This window comes from Myripristis murdjan, chromosome 16, assembly GCF_902150065.1.
Source record: "Myripristis murdjan chromosome 16, fMyrMur1.1, whole genome shotgun sequence".
Classification (NCBI taxonomy): Eukaryota; Metazoa; Chordata; class Actinopteri; order Holocentriformes; family Holocentridae; genus Myripristis; species Myripristis murdjan.
The window spans coordinates 27,826,566-27,847,887 of NC_043995.1; the positions used below are offsets into that span (position 1 = coordinate 27,826,566).

Here is a 21,322-nt window from a genome sequence, read left to right on the forward strand (position 1 = left end):
TAACACATTGTGATGAAAGTACATCGCTTAAACATCTGTAAAAGGTTCATAGTCAACACTGGTAACTGGTTACATTGAAAAGGTGTAAAAGAAGCCAGTGTGTGGGTGTGTGTCTAACACATCAATGAAATTATCCGATTTGTGTATGATATTAGATATGAGAGATACAAAATGATGCATGAAGAATATAAAAAAAAAATCCTTTGAAAATGAGTCAGTAATTTGGAAGTGGTGCAGGCGATGGACATGAAACAGCTAAAATATCTTAAATGTGTTTCCATAGTGATACCTTCATCCCGGCAATTATTTTTAGAGTGGGTGTCACTTCTCCAAATGCTGCTCATGTTGTTCTGGTATGAAACCATTTATTTTGGCCCGTGCCTCGCTCTCCACGCACCTGAGCGCTTCACTGTTTTTTTTTTTTTCCCTCACGAGTCACAGGTGAAATAAGCCAGCGTTTAATGCAGCTAAGACAATCATTCATCTTTCATTAGAGCGATGACATGGAGGAACTGCGCGAACTCTGAAGTCCTGACACATGCGTGATTAAGGCTCGGAGGAAAAACTGTTTGTTTTCCAGATGATCTACGGGCGGAAAAAGGCACCAAACAAACCAGATTCTCAGGCTCGGCTGCCGCTGCTGCCGGAGAGGCCGCCCTGCGCCGAAAGGTCACCGTTTCAATCCCAAAGTGCCCACCAGCAGCCATGTGACCTTGAGCAAAACAAACCCTTTTGGCATTTCAGTTCAGTCTGGAGAAAGGCATCAGAGCTTAACACCATAATTTAAATTATAACTCTATTAAATCCCCCTGCCATCGCACTGAAAACAAATGTTTTTCTAAGCCTATTTTTTTTTATTATTATTCTCACCAGAGCTAACAATGTAGATTCTGCAGCATGAACATCACTGAAAAGACCCACATAAAAAAAAAACATTTTTTTAAGATTTGGACATGCCAAAGTTTTGCTTTGTAACTGAGCTTATTCCCATGGCGGCCATATTGAATTTACAGCTCACTCTGGCTGAAACTCAATTCAGAGGCGCAGGCTACTGAATATGCTACTGTTGTGTACCAAGATGCACGTCCTACAAACAAACATTTATGATTTGGCAGCTTCGCCGGTGAAAATATAGAGAAACAAATGGATTTAAAGAAAGTCGAGGACTACAGGTTCATGTTTAAGATGAAATATTTGACCTACTGCAGATATACCAGAATCTACATCCTCGGTTGCTGATCTCCCCACCAAATCTTCCAGAGATTGCTGATACCTGTTAGGTTCGCCTGTATAGCCTTCACTCTGTTTTGCCACATAAACTCAAAACGGCTGCCGAGGGAATAAGGTGGATGATCAGTGCGTACTGAGAAAACTATTTGAACTGCATAAATCAGCGTGTTCGAAATCACTGCAGTCACCCGGGGATGTGATCGGGTCAACACAACACAGCAGGAGGACGGGACAGCGGAGGATAAACGAGGGGAAAACCAGACATGTGCAACTGAAATGAATAAAGGCTGTGTCCAAAAAAAACAAAACAAAACAAAACAAAAAAAACCTTGTCATACTAAAAAGAAAACAAGAACAACTGCAAAGTGATTTATTGGATTGGTAATTGTCTTGAGCTGAGAATCTGAGAGGAACGTGGGAGGAGAGTGCTTCGGTTTTGGGGTGAGTGTGTGTGTGTGTGTGTGTGTGTGTGGTGATCTTGTTTTCGCCTCTTGCACAATTTACTTACTCAATGTGATTTAAACGAGCCGCTGACAAATTCCTTCCATAAACAACACACCATCTCTGGTGTGACCAAAACTGCTCAAAGCGACTCAACCTGGAGAAAAGTTTTATGAGGATTTCACCTTGTATTATATTAAGTATTAAGTATTAATTCACCAGATTCATGTGAATATGTAATGTCGCTATAAAAGCTCTAAAGCAAAACATTCACATGGCTGTTAATTATTATGTCTGCGCTCACGTGTGCACATCAGCAACGAAAGGGTGACTCATCTTGTTATCTGCAAAATAGATTTTACCCGTTTGTTATTTGTAGAACACAGCTCCACACACCACTTTTTTTTTTATTTGCGGAATAATTTACCCACTTTTTATTTGTCGCACAGTGTTTACCCACCATTTTTAGCCTGCCACAAATCTTTATGACCTACATTCACAGAATACATCATGCAGCGAGCGGTATAAAAACTGATGTAAGTGACATGAGGACAGAGTGTTTAACAGGGGAAAAAATAACGTAAATTAACGCGTGGCCCCGAGTCGTATTGGTTTTTGGGTTGCTGTTTGTGTTTTAATGTTTACTGACTGGAGGTTTGGGGTTTACCCTTCTCTTTATTTACGATTACATCACTCCTCACACTCACATGCACACACTCCCACACTCTCACAGTATCATGTGTTAAGTGCAGCTGAAACCCCCCAACAAAGAACTACTGGCCATTGTTTTGACCCATAATAGTGAATGGAAGTGGGAGTCACGGTGTCTGAGGGGGAAGGGAGGATCAAGATCAGGTGTCATGGGAGGGAATGCAATGCAGCCCTGCCTCATCTTCCTCCTCTTTGTGATGCACACATGGTCGTACTGTCGCCTGCTTCAATGGAAATAAATGTTCCTGCGAATATTCTCCTCCCCGCAGCAAGAAGGACATGTTCTTATTATGTACAGTATGTACATAATAAAGAAAAAAACACATCAAATCTAATCACTCTTGCTTACATGGACAAAGTGGGGCTGCAGGGCTTGGTTTACAACCAAGCAAATGTTTAAACATGAAGTAGTGATTTGGTAGTTTAAGAACAAATGTTTGACGTAATGCAGAAACACTGAGTGCTGAGTTAACTGATTCTCACCAAATGTCCCTGTGTTTTTCCAGGTTCAGGACATGCATGTTGCTGAGTTACCGAGTAAATGACCATTAACTGTAGCGTAAGAATTTATTCATGGACTTGAAACGATAAAGGTTACAGAATTTCATCCTCAAAAAACATCTACTTGGAACAGAAAGGTAATGTTCCAAAAGATTACAAAACATCCAAACACTGGCTGGTGGAGAGTAGGTGTGAAGTCGGTGTGATAAAGTCTGATTTGTTGATCTGTCCTTCAGCAGCATTGTGCATTCAGTTCCTTTGGGCCTCAGGCTCGACAAGGAACATTTCAAATGACGCTGTTCTTGCCTGCATTAATCTGACAAATCATGCTGGAGGAGAAACCCATGCCCAGTAGCATCAGGATGGCAAAAGCAAATGCAGTCCCCATGACCGAGTCCGACACTCTGTCCAACCACGTCATGACATGCGATATACACGGTGTGGCGTATATTTCACGTCCGTCCAGGAGGGTGCAGTTCCTGGAGGTGTCGGTGCAGTTGCACGAGTTGGGCACCACCGTGGAGCTGTTGCCCCAGTCCAGATGTCCGTCAAAAAACCCACAGCACTTCCCGGTCCGCTCCACCTCCTGGAACGACTCCTGCACGTCCTTTGGTTGTTCGCTCAGCGGGATCAGCTTCTGCATACTCACCTTCACCAGCTCCTGTGCAGCTGCAGTTCTTGATAGGACTCCCAAGCCTCCCACCGCCAGCAGCACGAGGAACATGCAAAGTAAACCCGTGAAGAAGAGGGCCAGCAGGCAGCGGCTCTCTTTAATGGCTCCACAGCAGCCCAGGAAGCCGAAAACCAGAGTGACCGCGCCAACAAAAATCAAGAGGGTTATGGCTGGGAGAATCTCATCAGTGATCTGGTAGTCTGCTCTGTTGCTCTGGATGTGTGCAGATAAACCAAGAATGATGATCCCAGCAATGAAGAATAAAAGGTTGAAGGTGAAAAGCAGGTATTTGATCGCCTTGTTCACTGCCATTGTTCATCCTCACTGGCAGACGAGGAGCAAGGAGAATGTCTTTGTGCTGTTGGGTGCTACCACCTCCAGATTAAGCACAGGTAGAGCTGCAGGGGGCGGGGACACCTGAGGCCTTTCCTCCACTGGCTACCAGTCGAACCAAGTTTTAAAAAAGGGTTGGGGGCGTGTCCGGTCTTTGTTGAAATCAGAGCTCGCGGGCAACTGACCTGCGAGGTTGAAAGTAGCTCTGCAGGTTTAAAAAATGGCACCCAGCAGCAGCACTCTCTGCCATTGAAGACTTCTTTGATATAATTTGAATTGGATTCTGACTTCCAATTGGTTCACTGTGTCACATTGAAAGACCAACATGCACACCTTAACCTTGAGTTGTAATAATAATAATTATGATGTCTGATGTAAATGGTGCCACCCAAAAAACAACACCATGTAAAACCCCCATGTTTGGTGTAAAAGTGGTGTAACAGTCCTCTGATGTAACTGTTCCTGTCAAGTTGAAAAGGCACAGAAGGAAAAGAATGGGAACTTGAAACGCTCAGGGCTCAGGCGAGTCCGGTTTAATATAACAAAGTGTACTCCAATCGCATATAATTTGTGCCTTTCCTTGTGACTCTTTTAAGAAAATTGACAGGGACATTCCTTGAAATTAGCAGCTTTTAGCTCCTGGAAAGTAAACAAGTAAAATAGAGGGTTACCATAACATAAGTCAAGGTCAGAAGATAAAGAAGTGTGGTAAGTGCACCAGATGTAAACATACACAAGTCATAAAATAAGCCTTCTTGTGAGAGTGGGCCAGCACGTCTCAGCAGACCCTGTACTTAACAAATTACAGGCTTGAATCTCGTCCATGAACTTGACAACTGCTCAAACGCATCTTATAATCTTTTAAAACAAAAAAGCTCTTCTCCTTTTAAGCTCAGACCATTAACTAGTTTCCCAGCAGAGATGATGCTTTGTGCTCCGGAGCGGAGTGAAGCGGCGCAACAACAACAGCAACAACAGGCACTTCCTGCCTCCCGCTCAGCATCCTCCCTCACTCCCATTTGGACTCCGCATTGCCAGTCTGACATTATGATAAGCTGTCACCGGTGCAAATTAAGACACACTTCAGTTATAGCTTGGGCTTGGATGAAAAAAAAAAAAAAGAAAAGAAAGAAAAACACATCCAGGGGGCATTTTACACATCCCCAATCTCTTCATGGTGCAGAGATGATGATTGACAGGTAAACAGAAGCTCCATCTCTCTAATGGAGAGTTAAAATTAATAGCTGACGGACAACGAATATCCTGAGATAGACTTCAACGCCGGAGACATAATAACCTCATTTTGAGTAATCACTGACACATTCAGCGTTCGAAATGGATTGATAACTTCCTTAATGAAAGCTCCATGACACTGCCATTTAGTGCTGCTGTTGATTTAACAACATCCACCAATTGCAATGATCGTGTGTTTTGTTATTATTTTCAAAATAGTATGGAGATTAGATACAGGGAGATCGAACCCCATCTGCCGGCCCATCAGTTAGATTTAGAAAGGTGGTTTTAATGTGATGCATTTCATTAGAATATATTGTAGAGCGTATGAAGTAATGAATGCGGTAATGCCTTGCAGTGTACAAAACCGAGACTGCATATCGCATTTAATACAATCTTGTTTCTATAATCTATTTTGCAGGCATTGTGCATATTGTTGAAACACAGTACAGTAATCACAGAAAAGAGGACAGAAGTCTGATCATAATCACAATACCGTCAGCCTCGGTGAGGATGAATGTAAAGAATGGCAAACAAGTGAATAGCCTGAATACCAATACGCAGGCGTGTACACAGAGTGAACCCTCCTCACGCTGCAGGCATGATGATGTTCACAAAGGCCATATGCACGCCGATACTGTTTGGTTGTACAATGGCATTTTAAAGCTAAAATGATCTGCATCTTCACAAGCATTTTAGCAACATGCATACTAACGCCTGAAAATGCATATCACATGACCGTTCACGTACACTAAGCATGCATGTGTTGGTTTAAACGGGGAGCAGATTGTCAGACACAGGGGGTGCAGAGATGGCACTAAGCTAAAGGCCAGGCTAATGGAGAAATGCAGGAGATGTAAACCATTTATTTCCTCATGGGTGATGGGGAACATGACCTAAGCAACAGCAACACACCTAATGCTTAAAAAACCAAAGATGGGGGAATTGCATTGTTTCTAAAGATCGCATGCTGGAGCCCAGGGCATGTGGCAGTCAAGGAGACGAGATTGTTATCCATCGCCGGAGAAAGCCATGGCGATGGGAGAGGATGAAATCACAAAACGGATGTACGGTCTGGCTACAATGTTTCGGCTTGTCGTGCTTCGTCGACGCTTTGTCTATGTCACTGTATTTAACATCTCCATATTCATTCATCCACAGGACTAAACAACCCCAGAGTTTTCATACTAATACACTGTCGGCTGTAAATTCAAAAAAGAGTGTGGATACCTGACCCAAGCCCATCGGCACCTGGCGGTTTGGACCGGGCAGACCAAAATTAAGAAATTATACTCTAGTGGAAAATAAATAAAAATGATGGGCCTGCTGTCTGCTCTGGGTGAGTTCCTGTATAGTGTTGGAGTTTACATGATGACACTGAAGACAACACATAGGCTCTGTCAGGCGGTAAATGTAACCTAGTTAAAGAGAAAAATATCTCAGCCCGATCTGCACTCTGGTTTAGACGCCAGACCCAGACGTAGTGCAGGTTATGCATCTTAAGGCCAAAACATATCTGTGGATGTGGACAAAGATCCTAAATCCTCTGTTTTTCCAGTGGGTTTCTACTGATGGGTGGCTGCTTTGTGTCACTGGCAAGCTTTTTTTTTTTTACCTTGTAAATAAAGTCATTGTGTTAATGGTCACATTACAATAACATTAAGCACCTTATTACTTGACTGAAAGATCCTACAATCACTTCTTTTGTTTTGCCAGGGGGTTTCTAATGAGCGGGTGTGGTTTTGTGTCCTGTTGACATGGTAAGCTGGTGATTACTTTGTAAATTAAGTCACTGTGTCCAAACCGGCCTCAACCAGACCTCTCTGCAGCCACAGCGGGGTGCAGCTAGCAGAGAGGAGAAATAGCCATCATTTCTTCCTATCTGTGGACAGTGGCCACCTAGAGATGGTGTGAGGGTTAAGGCTCTTTCCTCTGGAGCCAAATCCATGCTGGATCACAGACCTAACCCATAAATTTGCTAAAGCCCACATATTGGCGCCTGCATTTGCACAATCTGCTGTGAGAGAATCAGTCAGGATCCACATGTTGAATAAAAACCTGGCCTGTGAGCTTTTGTCGCCGTAATAGAAAGATAACAACCAACAGTGTGTATTTTTATCCGCTTTTTGCTGACTCACACTCGACCGGACACCTGGACTGCATGCAGGCAGCTAACTGTGTGTCTGCTCTTTACTGGAATCAAAACCTCCTGTGACTCAACCTTTTTCTGTCCCACTTTCCTGCTCCAGAGCAATCTCTGTGAAAATTTAAAAAAATGACTCTACTGCCACACCAAAAAAAAAAAAAAAAATCATACATTCTCATGTGTTGATCTATGCTCATTAATCTTACCTGTTACCTTTTCAATGATTTCATTAATTTATTCATTCATTCTGTCTCAGTACTTTGTACTGTGCTATTTTGGATGTTACATAAATGCCAGAAATTCATTTATATTTGTACAATATGTTTTTTCTCTCGTAATTGTTGGTTTGTTTATGCTGAATGCCACCATTTATTCTTTAATCTTATTTATTCTTATCCTTGCTTTATCCTACGAGTGTAGCTCAAGTGGTGCAGAAGCACCAGTTTACATTTCCATTACCAAGGTTACTCTGTCATAAGGGTAATACTGATGACGGATTTTGTATGAGGCTTCTACTTATTTGTAATTTTATACTTGTGCGGACTGATCCAGGCGTTAAGTTGTATTCCCTCAAAGAACAGACGCAAGTATGGAAAAGTCAACGTGGCACATTTAATCATGAACTTGAAACAGTGAAGGTCACATGAAGTCATTCTCCAAAAACATGTAATTGTTACTGAAAAGTAACATGATTATGTAACATTCAAAGACAGGCTGGTGGAAATCAGTCTGGAAATTTAAACAGAGGTGCAGACGAGTGTTGTTTTCAAGTCGGTGTGATAAAGTCTGATTTGTCGATCTGTCCTTCAGCGGGATTGTACATTCAGTTCCTTTGGGCCTCAGGCTCGCTGAGGAACATTTCAAATGATGCTGTTCTTGCCCACACTAATCTGACAAATCAGGATCGAGGAGAAGCCCATGCCCAGTATCATGAAGATGGAAAAAGAAAACGCTGTCCCGATTAAAACGTCTGACACTCTGTCCAAATACGTCATGACATGCGGCATGCACAGTGATCAGTAAATCTCACGTCCGTCCAGGAAGGTGCAGTTCCTGGAGGTGTCGGTGCAGTTGCACGAGTTGGGCACCACCGTGGAGCTGTTGCCCCAGTCCAGATGTCCGTCAAAAAACCCACAGCACTTCAAGGTCCGTTCCACCTCTTGGAACGACTCCTGCACGTCCTTCGGTTGTGCGCTCAGCGGGATCATCTTCTCAATGTTCACCTTCACCTGTTCCCGCGCAGCTGGACTTCTCGCCACGACTCCCAAGCCTCCCACCGCCAGCAGCATGAGGAACATGCAAAGTAAATCCGTGAAGAAGAGGGCCAGCAGGCAGCGGCTCTCTTTAATGGCTCCACAGCAGCCCAGGAAGCCGAAAACCAGAGTGACCGCGCCAACAAAAATCAAGAGGGTTATGGCTGGGAGAAGCTCATCAGTGATCTGGTAGTCTGCTCTGTTGCTCTGGATATGTGTCGATAAACCAAGAATGATGATCCCAGCAATGAAGAATAAAAGGTTGAAGGTGAAAAGCAGGCATCTGATCGCCTTGTTCACCGCCATTGTTCATCCACACAGGCAGACGAGGAGCAAGGAGAATGTCTTTGTGCTGCTGGGTGCTACCACCTCCAGATTAAGCACAGGTAGAGCTGCAGGGTGCGGGGACACCTGAGGCCTGGCTACCAATCGAATCTGCTGACCAATTTTCAGAAAGAGGCTTGGGGGCGTGTTCATTCCTCACTTCTCTTGTGGGTCCAAACTATAGGAGCAGCACGCCGTGCACGTTGTAGAAGAATCTGTAACACGATAAATTGCATTAACGTTAACTCTCATTTTTATCAAGACACTGTATTTGTAACCAAAGTGAAATGAACACAATATGAAGCCTTAAATGCTGCAGCACAAAGTGATATATTAGAAAACTGTTTTCACATTAACAAAATACACGACCATAGAGTACAGTAGAAGAATAGTAGAGTAGCAGAAGAAATGTAAAGTAGAGCACAGTATAGAAGAACAGTAGCATATAGAGTAGAAGAACAGTAGAGTACAGGGTTAGGGTCTATTCTACAGTATTGTACTGTAGAGTGCAGTAGAGTAGAAAAACAGTGGAGTAGAGTACACTACTGTACAACAGACTAATAGAATAATAAAGTGGAGTATTAGAATAGTAGAGTACATCAGACTAGTAAAATAGAGTACAGTAGAATACAGTACAGTGCAATAGAGTAAAGCAGAGCACTGTAGTAGTTTGTGTTATTAAAAGTAGCTTACCCTTCGTCTGAGTCTGCGAAGCCCAAGTCCATCCTCCGTTAAGAAAACGTCCAACAAAGCGATTCTTCTGATTATTCGTTGTCTCGTTTCCTCTCTGGCCATTTCGGCCCTGTCGAATTCCTCTTCGAGACGTCTTCTCCGCTCGTTCATGGCTTCCACCGCCATGTGAACGAAGAGACACGCCAGCAACCCAGCAACCACCTCGGCTCCTTCCATGTCGCTAATTGTCTTTCTTTTTCTGCTTTCTTCTTCTTACTTCTGCCTTGTACTTCTGCTCCTTCTTCTCTAACAGCAGTTGGGAGGGCCGAGCGAGAGGACGTTCCTGTAGTAGCTCCTGCCCCCTAAATACTACCAGGAACTTCTTAAGTGGAAATGGGCCTTTTGTTAAAAGACCCCAAGTTCACTTCTTTTGTTTTGCCAATGGGTTTCTACCAAGTGGCCGTTGTCCCATTGACATGGTAAACAGGTTTTTACTTGGTAAATTATGCCACTGTGTCCCGTCTTGACCAGATGTCTCCGCAGTCCAGTCCCATACAGTTGATAAAACCCACACACTAATGCACCATCTACTGTGAAAGAATCTGTCTAGATCCAGTTGATAAAGCTCTATGAGAAAAAAAAGTGTGTCTACGCTTTTGTCACCACAGTAGAAAAATATCAACCACTTATCCGCTTTTTGCTGACTCACGAGCCGACACCTGGCCTTCAGGCAGGCAGCTAACTGGATGTCTGCTCTTCACTGGAATCAAATCCTCCAGTGACTCAACCTTTCTCTGTCCCGTCTCAGCTACAGAGCCATCTCTGTGAAAATCAGCAGGAACGACTCCACTGCCTCTCCAGGAGAAAAACAAAAAAAATATAAAAAGTAAAAAAATGTATATTCCCATACATTTTAATGTGTTGGTCTAATTCTCATGAATCATGTATTTTTCAAACATTTCATTAGTGTGTTCATTCATACATTCTTACTGTTGTATTGTGTTATTTTGCATAGTAATCATAAATGTCTTTACAAAACGATGCTTGTTGTTGTTGAATTCAACCCATTTACTCTTTATTCTAATTTCCATACTGAAGTGGGTAACAGCAATGAAGCATGAGTATGAGGTATGAGACATCTACTCATTTGTAATTTTATACGTCTGCAGGCAGATCCAGGCATGCTCCCTTTCCCGCACCATTCCTCAGGTTGCCATGCCGCATTTATATGCAGTTTATTCCTGCAAATAACAGACTCACTGAGGGAGGAAAGCAAATACGGGAAAGTCAACATGGCTAACACGGCAGCAGCAAAACACTGAATCTGTGAGTGCCGAACGGGGGCTGGTGAGCCGTTTTCCCCCCTTGGTGCACGGGAGCGTTTTGAACTTTGAATCCTCCTCACAAGAAAAACTTGCTCACCTGCGAGTTAAATCTCAGCTGGCAAACGCTGCAGGAGACGTGCTTCCTCTTGGCGGAGGGAGGGAGTCCGAGTGTGTGATGTAGAACAGCTTTCTGCACCGGGTCCATCTGAAAGAGAGAGAGACAGAGAGACAGGGGTAGAGGCTAATTAAGACATAGCGCTGAAGCTGACCTGTAAATCAGCCTCACTCCTTCGTCCCTCACTGCGCTGTACGGAGAAGACACTTTGCCCGGAGCTTTCTAGGAAGCCGGGCATCTATCTTCAACTACAACAGGTCCTCTCTGGCTCAGACGCTAACGCAGATATATAGGGAATTAGCTCCTTGTTGCCTCACTCCAGGGAAATGCTGTCAGCCTTCAAAGTGAGCATATTTCACAGTAATGGCTATAATCAAGCCCCCCTCAGTGTGTGCACGCTTAATTCCAGATTCTAGGCGCTGATGAGTCGCCCGGAACGCAAGAATATGAATAAAACACCCTATACTCAAGAGTGATGATACCCATATTCTTCTTTAGGACTGTCTGGGAGCGGTAGTTTTACTGCAGTGCTGCACGCTCCTTGTGTGTTTTTGGGTAAGCGTGCACCTCCATCTGTTTGGTGCCAGAGCTCGGGATGAACGAGCACATCTGCCCAAGCTCAGGGAGAGGCTCAGTAGGCAGCGCTGGGACGGCAGAGGTGGAAAGGTGCAGGCATTGTGTGGACGGTTTAATCCACCCTGACAACTGTGCTGCAGGAGGGACCGCACAGCCGAGACACAGAGGTGCTGCTCTGTCTCCTCCTGCAGAGGTTGTTTGGCTGGCTGGGAACCATTTTCTTTATTTTCGGGGTTTCAGATAAAGCTAGAAAGAAAGGAGATATTCATAATTGAATAAAAGCGGCGGCTTTTTATACGAAATGAACGAAGAAGTACCGATCCATGATGTTCTCATATGAAATTCTGTTCTGTGTCTCTCTTTCATTAATTGATATAATCAATACATCCCCTCTCCACTGTGCTGCCGCTCAGCTCCAGTTGTTTAAAGGTGCAACGGTTCAAAATCGAGTGTTGATTGATGGAAAGACCATTTAGACTCTGCTGGAAAAAAAGTGAAATATGCACATAATTTATCAGTGAGTCAGGCCAGTGATGTCTAAAGGGTCCTCACCTCAGCGCAGTTTCATATGATGGACAAACAAACGATGATGTCATGAACTGCTTTTGTGTTCTTTCTTGTCATATTCTTTCTTTTTTTTTTTTTTTTTAACATTTTCAACTTTTTTATTCTTTGGTCCAAATTTCAAATAGCACCAACTTTCTCTTGCTCACCTCTAATTTCCACCCTCAACTTACGTTCTGAACTTTGTTATATTTTGGTGTCCTGGGACGCTGAATTGCACCATATGGAGAACAGGATCGTGTCGTAAGTAGCAGAGGCAGAAGTGAGCGACACACAGCATTAATAATAATAACAGAGTAGACAGTAGGTGTTTTTGTCGTGCAGCATTAGTTAGCATCATCAGATTTAAGAACAGGGTGAACTGGCAATATCTCACTACCATAACTGTGGTCGTGTCCAACATGACAAATGATCACCGAGTCTGTGATTTTTCAGCTTTCCAGCCTGAAAACAAAAAGCTGAGCTGACAAGGAGGCGTTGCTAGATTTAGACTACATTCACAATCTTATTCATGTGTCAGTAACATGATAAAGAATGTACAATAAAGTCTTCTGAATCTCCTTTTTTGTATGACATGACATTAGACTCTTATTGTGCAAAAAGCCCCAAACCAATGTGTCAGTGTTTCAGTTCAGGTCCTGTCTTCTCCTTAAGTCTGCAGAGTCACAGGTCAGTTGTTCAAGTTCAGGTTGAAGTAATAAAAATGCAATAAATAAGGCAAATATAACTCTTGCTAAGATACGTCGCTGTAGGTTTGCTGAACAAAAAGCAACCGACAACAAGGGACAAAAAGCCCTAAAAGCCTCTTTTTGTATCAGCGTCTCAGGTCCTCACTTGCAGTAGGAGAGTCAGACGGTCCCACACACCCGACGTGGAACCACCGGGTCAGTTTTCATCGTCATATGGAGATTTATAATTCCTAAACTGCTCCAAAGTGTATGTGCTCATGCCACAAACAAGGTATGAAAAGACGTCAGGAAATGTTACTCGTGGTGGCACGTCCAGATCACCTGTCCACTTTTTGCACCAGTCCCTGATCTAGCCCGTTAATTTCCTTTATTTCCTCAGGAATGTTCCCGGCCCTTTGCTTCCTCTCTGCCTGAAGAATCCTGTACTCGCTGTTCACCCGCTCCATTTGTGCGGCTTATTTCGCCTTTGCTTTTATCGTTTGTTGTCGCCGTGTTGCTATGCTCTCGTAGCTCCTGTGAGCTAAATTAATGTAAACAAATAGAGCGTGACATAAATCACAGCCACCACTACCCACAATCCAGTGCATATTACATGGTCTCCTATTTTCTATTGCCAAGAAAGAGTCGGTGTTGTTTCTTCAATCATTTTTCCTTGTAATAAGCGACCCTTGGTTTTTTTTTTAAGCTGCTGATTGATTTAAAAGGAATAATACTACTAATGCTAATACCCGGCAGTTCAATTAGTGTAAACATTACAACATTATCCTAACTTCTGGCCCCTTAAGTCACTGGTTCCTTGGTTTCACAGCAGCAGCTTTATGGGTCTGACAAAATCGGAGCTACAGCCAATTTCCGCAGCCAAGCACCAGCGTTTTTTGCTGTGGAAACGCTCAGAGCGGCTCACACTTTGGCACCTGCTGCAGCCCCAGCTCCAATGGAAAAGGGATAATTGCGATTCGACATATAGGCCAGTTCATGTCTTTCCCATGAAAAAAAATAATAAAATAAAATAGAAAAATCCCCTGGCACACAGGAAGTGGTGCGTTTTACACATCTGGCAACGGCAATAGCAGTTTGTTTTTGAATAAACAGCAAAAGAACTGGGCATTAGCGGCGATAGCCATCGTGGCTGAACAGAGACAGGAAAAAAAGCGACGCCTCGAGAAAAGCAAAAGTCGACAGCAGAAAATCCATGTCACAGTCGTGCCCACACTGCTGGTACCGACAGCTGATCTCCGGGAAGCGCCTCGCACAAACACCACAGCGATTAGCACCAAAGATGGAGACAATATAAAAAGAACAAAGCTCTCGAGGATTACCAATCTGAGCGCTTTGTTTCGCGACGTCGTCACATTTTCACAGACCAGATCCTGGCAATGATATGCGCCCAGATGAACACACTGGGATTTGGAATAAAACCGGAGTTATATCGAAGTGTTCTTGCACCAAAAAGAAAAAAAAAGAAATGAAGCAATTGAGCTGATACAACAGGAAATGAATCTTGCATAAATCACTCACCGTTTTGCTCATGTTTATAGGCAATACACACCATCGACAAAAAACCTCCTTAGTGAGTGTTTTGAGATATTTTTATGATCTGCTGGATTGACTCTGTCACTTTTTTATGTTACTCAGTGATGCATCACTGAACTTGACTCCAGTGTGTTTCTGAAGTCCAGCCTCAACATCACTTGCAGCTATTTGGTGACCTTGACCCACTGACCTGCAGTTTTTGAGGAACAGCACAGTAATTCAATGTAGTGACCCACCAAAAAATAAAAAATGGGAGCACTTAATTCTCCTCAGGAAATGTCTAAACATTTTTGACACAGAGCCCCAGATGATAGTCAGCTGGAAGACTGCATATTTTTACACCGACGTGTGAGCTAACTGGGATCAAATCAGGACAGGCACAAGGTGACTGAGGTGAGGTGATTTTTTTTTTTTTTTTTAAAGTATTAGTCGAGAAATGCACAATCATAAATCAGAGCAAACTGGAAAGAAAGTAGCGTGCGCTGTAACTTGCTCCAAGCGGTTTTAAACCAGAGCTGCGTTTAAAAACCAATCTTGAATTTATATTTCTAAGTAGGTTCACATATATTAACATGAATTATGAGTTTTCTTGACTTGGGGATATAAAAACATTACAAAAGCACAACAACTCATAAAAACTTTTTTTGAGAACTTGGATTGAATTGAAATTTATTGGCGTATCAAGTGAGGTCAGACAGAAACATGTGTCTGAAGGCAGACTGTTGTTTTTGCACTGATAGCTGAGGAATCTTTTCACACCAAAAACATTCGATACTCAGCGTTTCCATCAGATTGACATTCATGTCAGAGGCGGAAAGCCCTGGAAACAGCGCTGAAACCATCACGAGGCACAAAACTCTGCGCAGAAACCTCAACTAAAGCCGCTCTTTAAGGCAGAGACTTATCCCACCGAGTGAATGGCAGGGAAACTATTGCCCTGTTCACACCTGGGATTACCGCGCAGCTTGGGTGATCCGATCACAAGTGGACAGCTCTAAGTACGGCCATTCACACCTGGCATCGCAACGCCTCTCCACATGCCTCTCAAGTGACCACTTGTTACCGTCTGTCCTTTCCCCTGAACGATATGCAAATAAGCACCAACATCATTTCCTTTTGGAAAGACCAACTGTAACCATTTCCCTCTACCTTTTTCGTTTTCTGGGTGATTTATCTCATGATAAATCACCCAGTTGGGATATGAATCATCTGTTGTACTGACTCTTGGACCCAAATGGAAATCAGACAGGGAATTTGGTGCATTTTATCACAGTCTAATATGACGACACCGCAGCACAAATGAGTCAGTGTGTCCTCTTTTGAGTAGGCGGTCCTTCAGAGTGGCCCAGGATATAATAGCCACCTTTCCACTCTCCATCAAACGTGGCCGCAGTCCTGCCTGCCGAGGCCAGCTGCGTTGCCATTGAGTATGTTTACATGCACACCATAACCCTAACCCTAACCCTATGCCTGTTCCAACCGGAATATGGAGGCATGTAAACGCCTTAGTCGGAAAATGCCCCGAACCGGAATATTCAGTCACGACTGCGCATGCTCGATTCACAAGGAATTCTGGGGCGTCTTTGTTGCTATGGTTACTGCAAGCGGGGAAAACGACTGCCAGTCTGCCTTCAGCTGATCAAAGACTTAAATATCATGGAGTGTATCAATGGGAGAAAACACAGAAATAGCAACAGAAGAAGAAGAAGAAGAAGAAGAAGAAGAAGACTTCTTAACCGGAATATTGACCCGAACCGGAATATGGTGTGCATGTAAACGTAGTCATTGTCACTTCTGGTCTTTATTTGCGCCGAGGTGGGGTGACGCCGAGATCAGTTTCCAGGTGCGAATGGCTCACCGAATAACCGTGGGCAACAACTGGCAGTGCTGGTCAAACGGCTCAGCGCAGCATCTAGGCAGAGGATTATGTCCAACGTCAAATCGACAATGTTTGCCGAAATGAGGATGTTATGCGCTACTTAGAGATCTTAGAGAGATCAAACGTACAACGGTACAGGTCAGCAAAAAAATTGAAAAAACCGAGGCGTCACTACAAGGCATTTCAATTGCAACTCGCAAAGTGGCGACTAAAGGAACGACCTGATGGACGGTGTCCTCGGCCGTCGTCTGGCAATCAACGGAGAGACCGCATGGCCGTGTCGCCGGAGGCAGAATCAGCTGGGGAGTGAGCGTGCATGGGCGGGTTATACGGCTTTTATACGATTTTTGCTCTCAGGTTGGAGGACGCGGGCCATTAACACCGCCAGGCTCGAGGATAGCCTGAGCTTGCAGTGTTGGTGTGACAGTGGAAAGGCGGCTATTCTCGTCCACGATGCTAAAAGAATGTGGCCCAGACCTCCTCCGGGTGTCCTCCAGACTTTTTAATGCCAGATGCAAACAGGGCCTTTAGGATACATCATTAACATTAACCAGAATAAGAAAAATGTTGCTGTGAAACTAAATTAACAGTGCACAAAGAAAACAAAACAGCATTGCAGGTTTTGTGGTTTTTAATGTAGCTGTGCTCACGGGGGAACCTCCGTTATAACACAGCTGGACGATTCTGACGGGCTGATATTTAAAAAAAATAGACCCTGATATCAGCCCCATTTGTCAGTCTCAGGATATAACCGTCCTGCGATTTGCTCTGCCTTCACCTACATCCTTTCTTTTGTTGCGCTGATCGTTATGCACAATCTCCGAGTTATGAAACACATTCCTCTGAGTGCGTAGGCAATGTCAGAGAGCTGGAACCTGGTAATGGCCACTTCTTGTGCTGAAATGCCTTCGGTGATCCTCACTGAGATGTGCAGCCCGGCAGAAAGATCCAACTCTAACAATGACATCATTTAGGCCACACTACCTGAGCGGGGACTCTGTCTCTCTCTCTCTCTCCCTCTTTGCCCTGCTGTACTTTGTTGCTGAATTGGAGCAAAAGAAAACGTTACGCAATAGTCTTCCATTATAAATCTCACCCAAGTTTTTTTTTTGGGGGGGGGGGAAGAGAAGAGGATGACACATGAGGTTGGCGCAGATCCCTGGCAGGGGAAACACTACAGCAGAGAACCAGACACACTGCAGCCTGCTGGGAAAGCAGGGCCTGAGCTCCGCAGAGCCAACGTCAGTTAAAAACATCTGGGCTGCGAGAGAAACGATGACCTCTTAGCAGAAACACGCACTGGGCAAGAAACATGTTATTTCACCCTGAGTCCGGTGCAGATGCCGTGAAATGTAGTATGTAGTGATGAGGCTGCACTAAATGTCACAACCCAGCAAAACAATCAAAAGAAATTCTCACATACCGGTGGAAATTTAATTAATCAATGGATGTAAAGGGATAAAAACGGGGATTGAAAATACTCTGTCTGAATTTATTCCACTGTGATTCTTGGCGCAGTCTCTAAATTACCCACAATTCAGTCCGGTAATTCCACCACCTCCCGTGCGTCTTTCCATGTCTTCATAAGAAATCCCGCCTGTCATTTACCATTTCATTCCCTCCCAGCGCTGAAACATGATGTGTTTAGGCCTCGTCTGCCGTGTGCAGCTGCACTGCCAGCGATGTGTTATTCCCTCAGCTCTGCTCCCATCAGCCACCCACTGCGCCACATACTCCACATGGATCACGCCTGCGAGGGACTGAAATGTTGCTTGGGCACACGTGCAGCTGCACACGTACAAGCTACACACACAAACACACACACACAGCAGTATACATGCTTTCCTGAGGCTATCAAATTCAGCATCATCTTTTAACTCGCTCTAATATGCAACTTTTTCTCAGTTGGTCAAGTTCTGGTCCCAGAGCTCCTCACTCATCTTGATGGGCTGTCTGCAGTGAAGCAGCATCTCGCCCGAGGCTGAGGTTCGTAACATCCGTAAAGCCGCCACAGGCGCTGAAGAAGCAGACGGCGAACACTTCCAGTCTGAAGAAAAAAGCAGGAGTGATGTTCACCCCTGTTTCTGAAAGGGTTTTGTATACCTCCGAACATCCCTGTTTATTATTGTTTTGATGTCAGAAACAGTTGCACAATGCAATTTTAAAGCAGTTTTGTTGTCTTGTGTTTGATTTACCCACTTTAAACCTCATGTTTAAAGTATGTTTTGTCATTTCATTTCACATATTACATATTCATGTTGTGTTTTCCGTTTGGTGCCCGTCTTTTACATTTGTACTGTTCTCGTTTTTATGCCTTTACGTGGTGCTTTGTAAAAGCCGCTCAGTGGCACATAAATCAATGTTTGTCTCTTCTAAGAAAATGTAGAGAGGTAGAATAAGTAGTCTAGTAAAAGCAAAGCAATATAATAAAATATAGGTTGTTGTTTTTTCCACCCTTCTTTCTGTCTGTGGTGTCTACTTTCATTCGTCTGCCTGTCTTTGATTCGTACTGATGTGCTTCTGTCAGGGGGACGCTGGGCCGTGTCGACAGCGGGGGAGAATAACCAGGCCATTTGCCGGATACTATCTGACAGCCCACAGAAGGCCTGTCCATCTTAAAGTTCAGCACGGCGGCGGCCGCCGATGCTTTCCCGCTCGGCGCTGGCGGATAATGTGACAGGACAAGACAGTGATGAGCTGAGATGGCGTCTGAGACCGGCTGACTTTTACAGCAGAGGACTGATAAAGAGACAAAAACACATCAAGTGCTATCTATTTTGGATTTACTAGGCTTCGTACGCCGACTTTATGTGATACGGGCTCATTGGAAACACAGACCGTTAGTGTCACGCAATCAAGACGGATTTAAAATAAGTGACAAAGGCCCGGATTTATCAAAAACATTAGTGGAAACTAAAACGTTTTCAGCGTTTGAAGTCAGCATTACGACTTGACAACGGTACAAGGCAATCTTCTTGACCAATCAGGGGTTGTGTTACTGGCTTTGCACACACTAAGAGTTTTCGCAGTCATTAAAAGGCTTTGGTAAATTGGTGCCAAAGTGTAGAATAACCCGTTATTTGACATTTGAGTTGAACTCAGTGGTTGGCACATTTTTCCGAGCGTGAATTAAAGTTACTTTAAAGGAGCAATAAGTCAGATTTTTACTACCCCATTGCACAAAATGACCATATTAAATCTGCAGGGGTTGATAGGGTTGTTGATCAACGCCAGTGAGACAATGAATAACTTGGCTTACCGCTGAGATGTATCTGGCTTTCAAGGCTCACTTTTTGGACCATACGTTTTTTTTTTTTGCAAAGCAAGCCTCAGCTTGTTGGAAATGCAAGACGAGACCATAAAGGCTGGTGCATTTCGGAGTGTAAAGGCTTTTTTGCAACGTCGCCCGCTACAAGGGGGCCATGTTATCCTGTTCACATTGATAATGAAACACAGCGTGCCCAGCCACCGGATAATACATACCTGTCCAACAGACTGCTACATAATCTATTATCCAGTGCAGACTAGTTTAAATATGACGTATGACTCAGAGGCACGCGGTGTCCTCTTTGCAAGGTCCTTAGGTATTGAGGAATGTAGTCTGCAGAGGTGAGAGGGTATTAAAAATTATATATCTACCTATTTATCTACATGTACCGTGTATGGAGAGTTAGAATGACTGGTCAATGGAGGGCTCCAGCAGTGAGGTCTGAATGCTCTATTCACGGCCGCCAGCCTCGCTTACTATTAACTAAAGTGGGATGAATGACCTGTCAAATGTAATCCTCCCCCCTATGTGTCTCCAATTACCTCCGCCGCCTGACCCAGTCAGTTAGTTATCATCAGCCGACGTCGCCACCATAGATTGTAACCACACGGGAAAGACATTTTTTCAGAAATTAGCAACTCAAATCCGAGGGGGGGGGGTTTCATTGGCTTATAATGAGGAACAACAGGCCTCCAGGTGTTCGCAAAAAAAAAAAAAAAAAAATGCACGGCCCTATTACACGGGAGGAAGTTGAGCGGCGAGAGGAGGGGAGCAGCCATCGAAATATGAAGCCGCTGCATTTGTCAGGAAGAGAAAATGACGCTCAGCCCAGCTGTGGCGTTTCATAAATAAAAGTCCAACGTTTTTGTGCTAATGCCGGAATGTAATATTTGCAGTTATACCGAACACTTGACGCCGTATTTACTTGGAAATTATATTCGAAAAACGTGCAATTATGTGCGGTATAATGGGTATAATGACTCAGAGAGACATACACACAAACACAAACACACACACACACACACACACACAGAGGGAAAATGAGAGAGACAGAAAGATAAGGAGGCAGAGAGGAAGAGAAAGATATTTCATTGTTGAGCGCTCCAGTGAATAGGAAAATTCACACTGGCTGTGCTTTGAATAAAATTCATAAAATCTCTATATTCAGTCTTCAACCCATTTCATATTCTAATGGTTTTAACCGGGTTATTAAAGATCTGTTTGATCTTCCTCAAACTTTAAGCTTCCCTCTCAAAGCCCCTTTTCGGAAAAGTCTGTTTCCACTCACTGATTACGCTTGTTTATCTCCCTTCCTTCAGGGTGGAGGCATTTCAGATCGAGGCAGATCTCTTGTCTGCAATACCCAAACCAGATTAGCCTAAGTATGTGCATCTTACTTTTATTGCAAAATGGCAGTGGCTCTGTTTAGACCCTCAGCCCTATGTGAAGCAATAACACTAACAATCCGCAGCAGGCCAAACAAAGGCAACGCTGGAGATCCAGGCCACTTAGTGAGGAGAATCTGAGACATGAGAGACACTGGGAGATGAAAACAGAGGTACTTCATGGGCTAAATGGATGCAAAGTGCTAAACGCCGCTGAGTACATCGCATTGGAGGCCGTGAGCAAGGTCGCACATTGCTATCTGTCTTATTCTTCCTTTATTCCTCTGTAGACACCCTTGTTCTCTCAGCTCTGTCTGCATCCCTCTCGCAGACAGTACAGTGCTTTTTACATTTTTCCATCGCTGTACCTTTTGATTTCAATCCCCCTCTCTGTTTGTCGTTAATATCTGTCCTCCTCCAGCCCTCCCTCCCACTCTCAGCTCACTCTCTCTCCGTGCCTCTCTCTCTCTC

General features: G+C 44.0%; 1 protein-coding gene across 4 annotated transcripts in view; it reads right to left on the reverse strand.

Moving 5' to 3' along the window:
* Positions 1 to 21,322, reverse strand: part of znf385d (zinc finger protein 385D) — a 64,088-nt gene that overhangs the window by 20,472 nt on the left and 22,294 nt on the right. For all 4 annotated transcript variants that reach the window (XM_030073244.1, XM_030073242.1, XM_030073246.1 and 1 more), the window contains one exon: positions 10,940 to 11,047. In XM_030073244.1, coding sequence (XP_029929104.1) covers positions 10,940 to 11,047 — 108 coding nt within the window. The remainder of the gene's footprint in view (positions 1 to 10,939; positions 11,048 to 21,322) is intronic.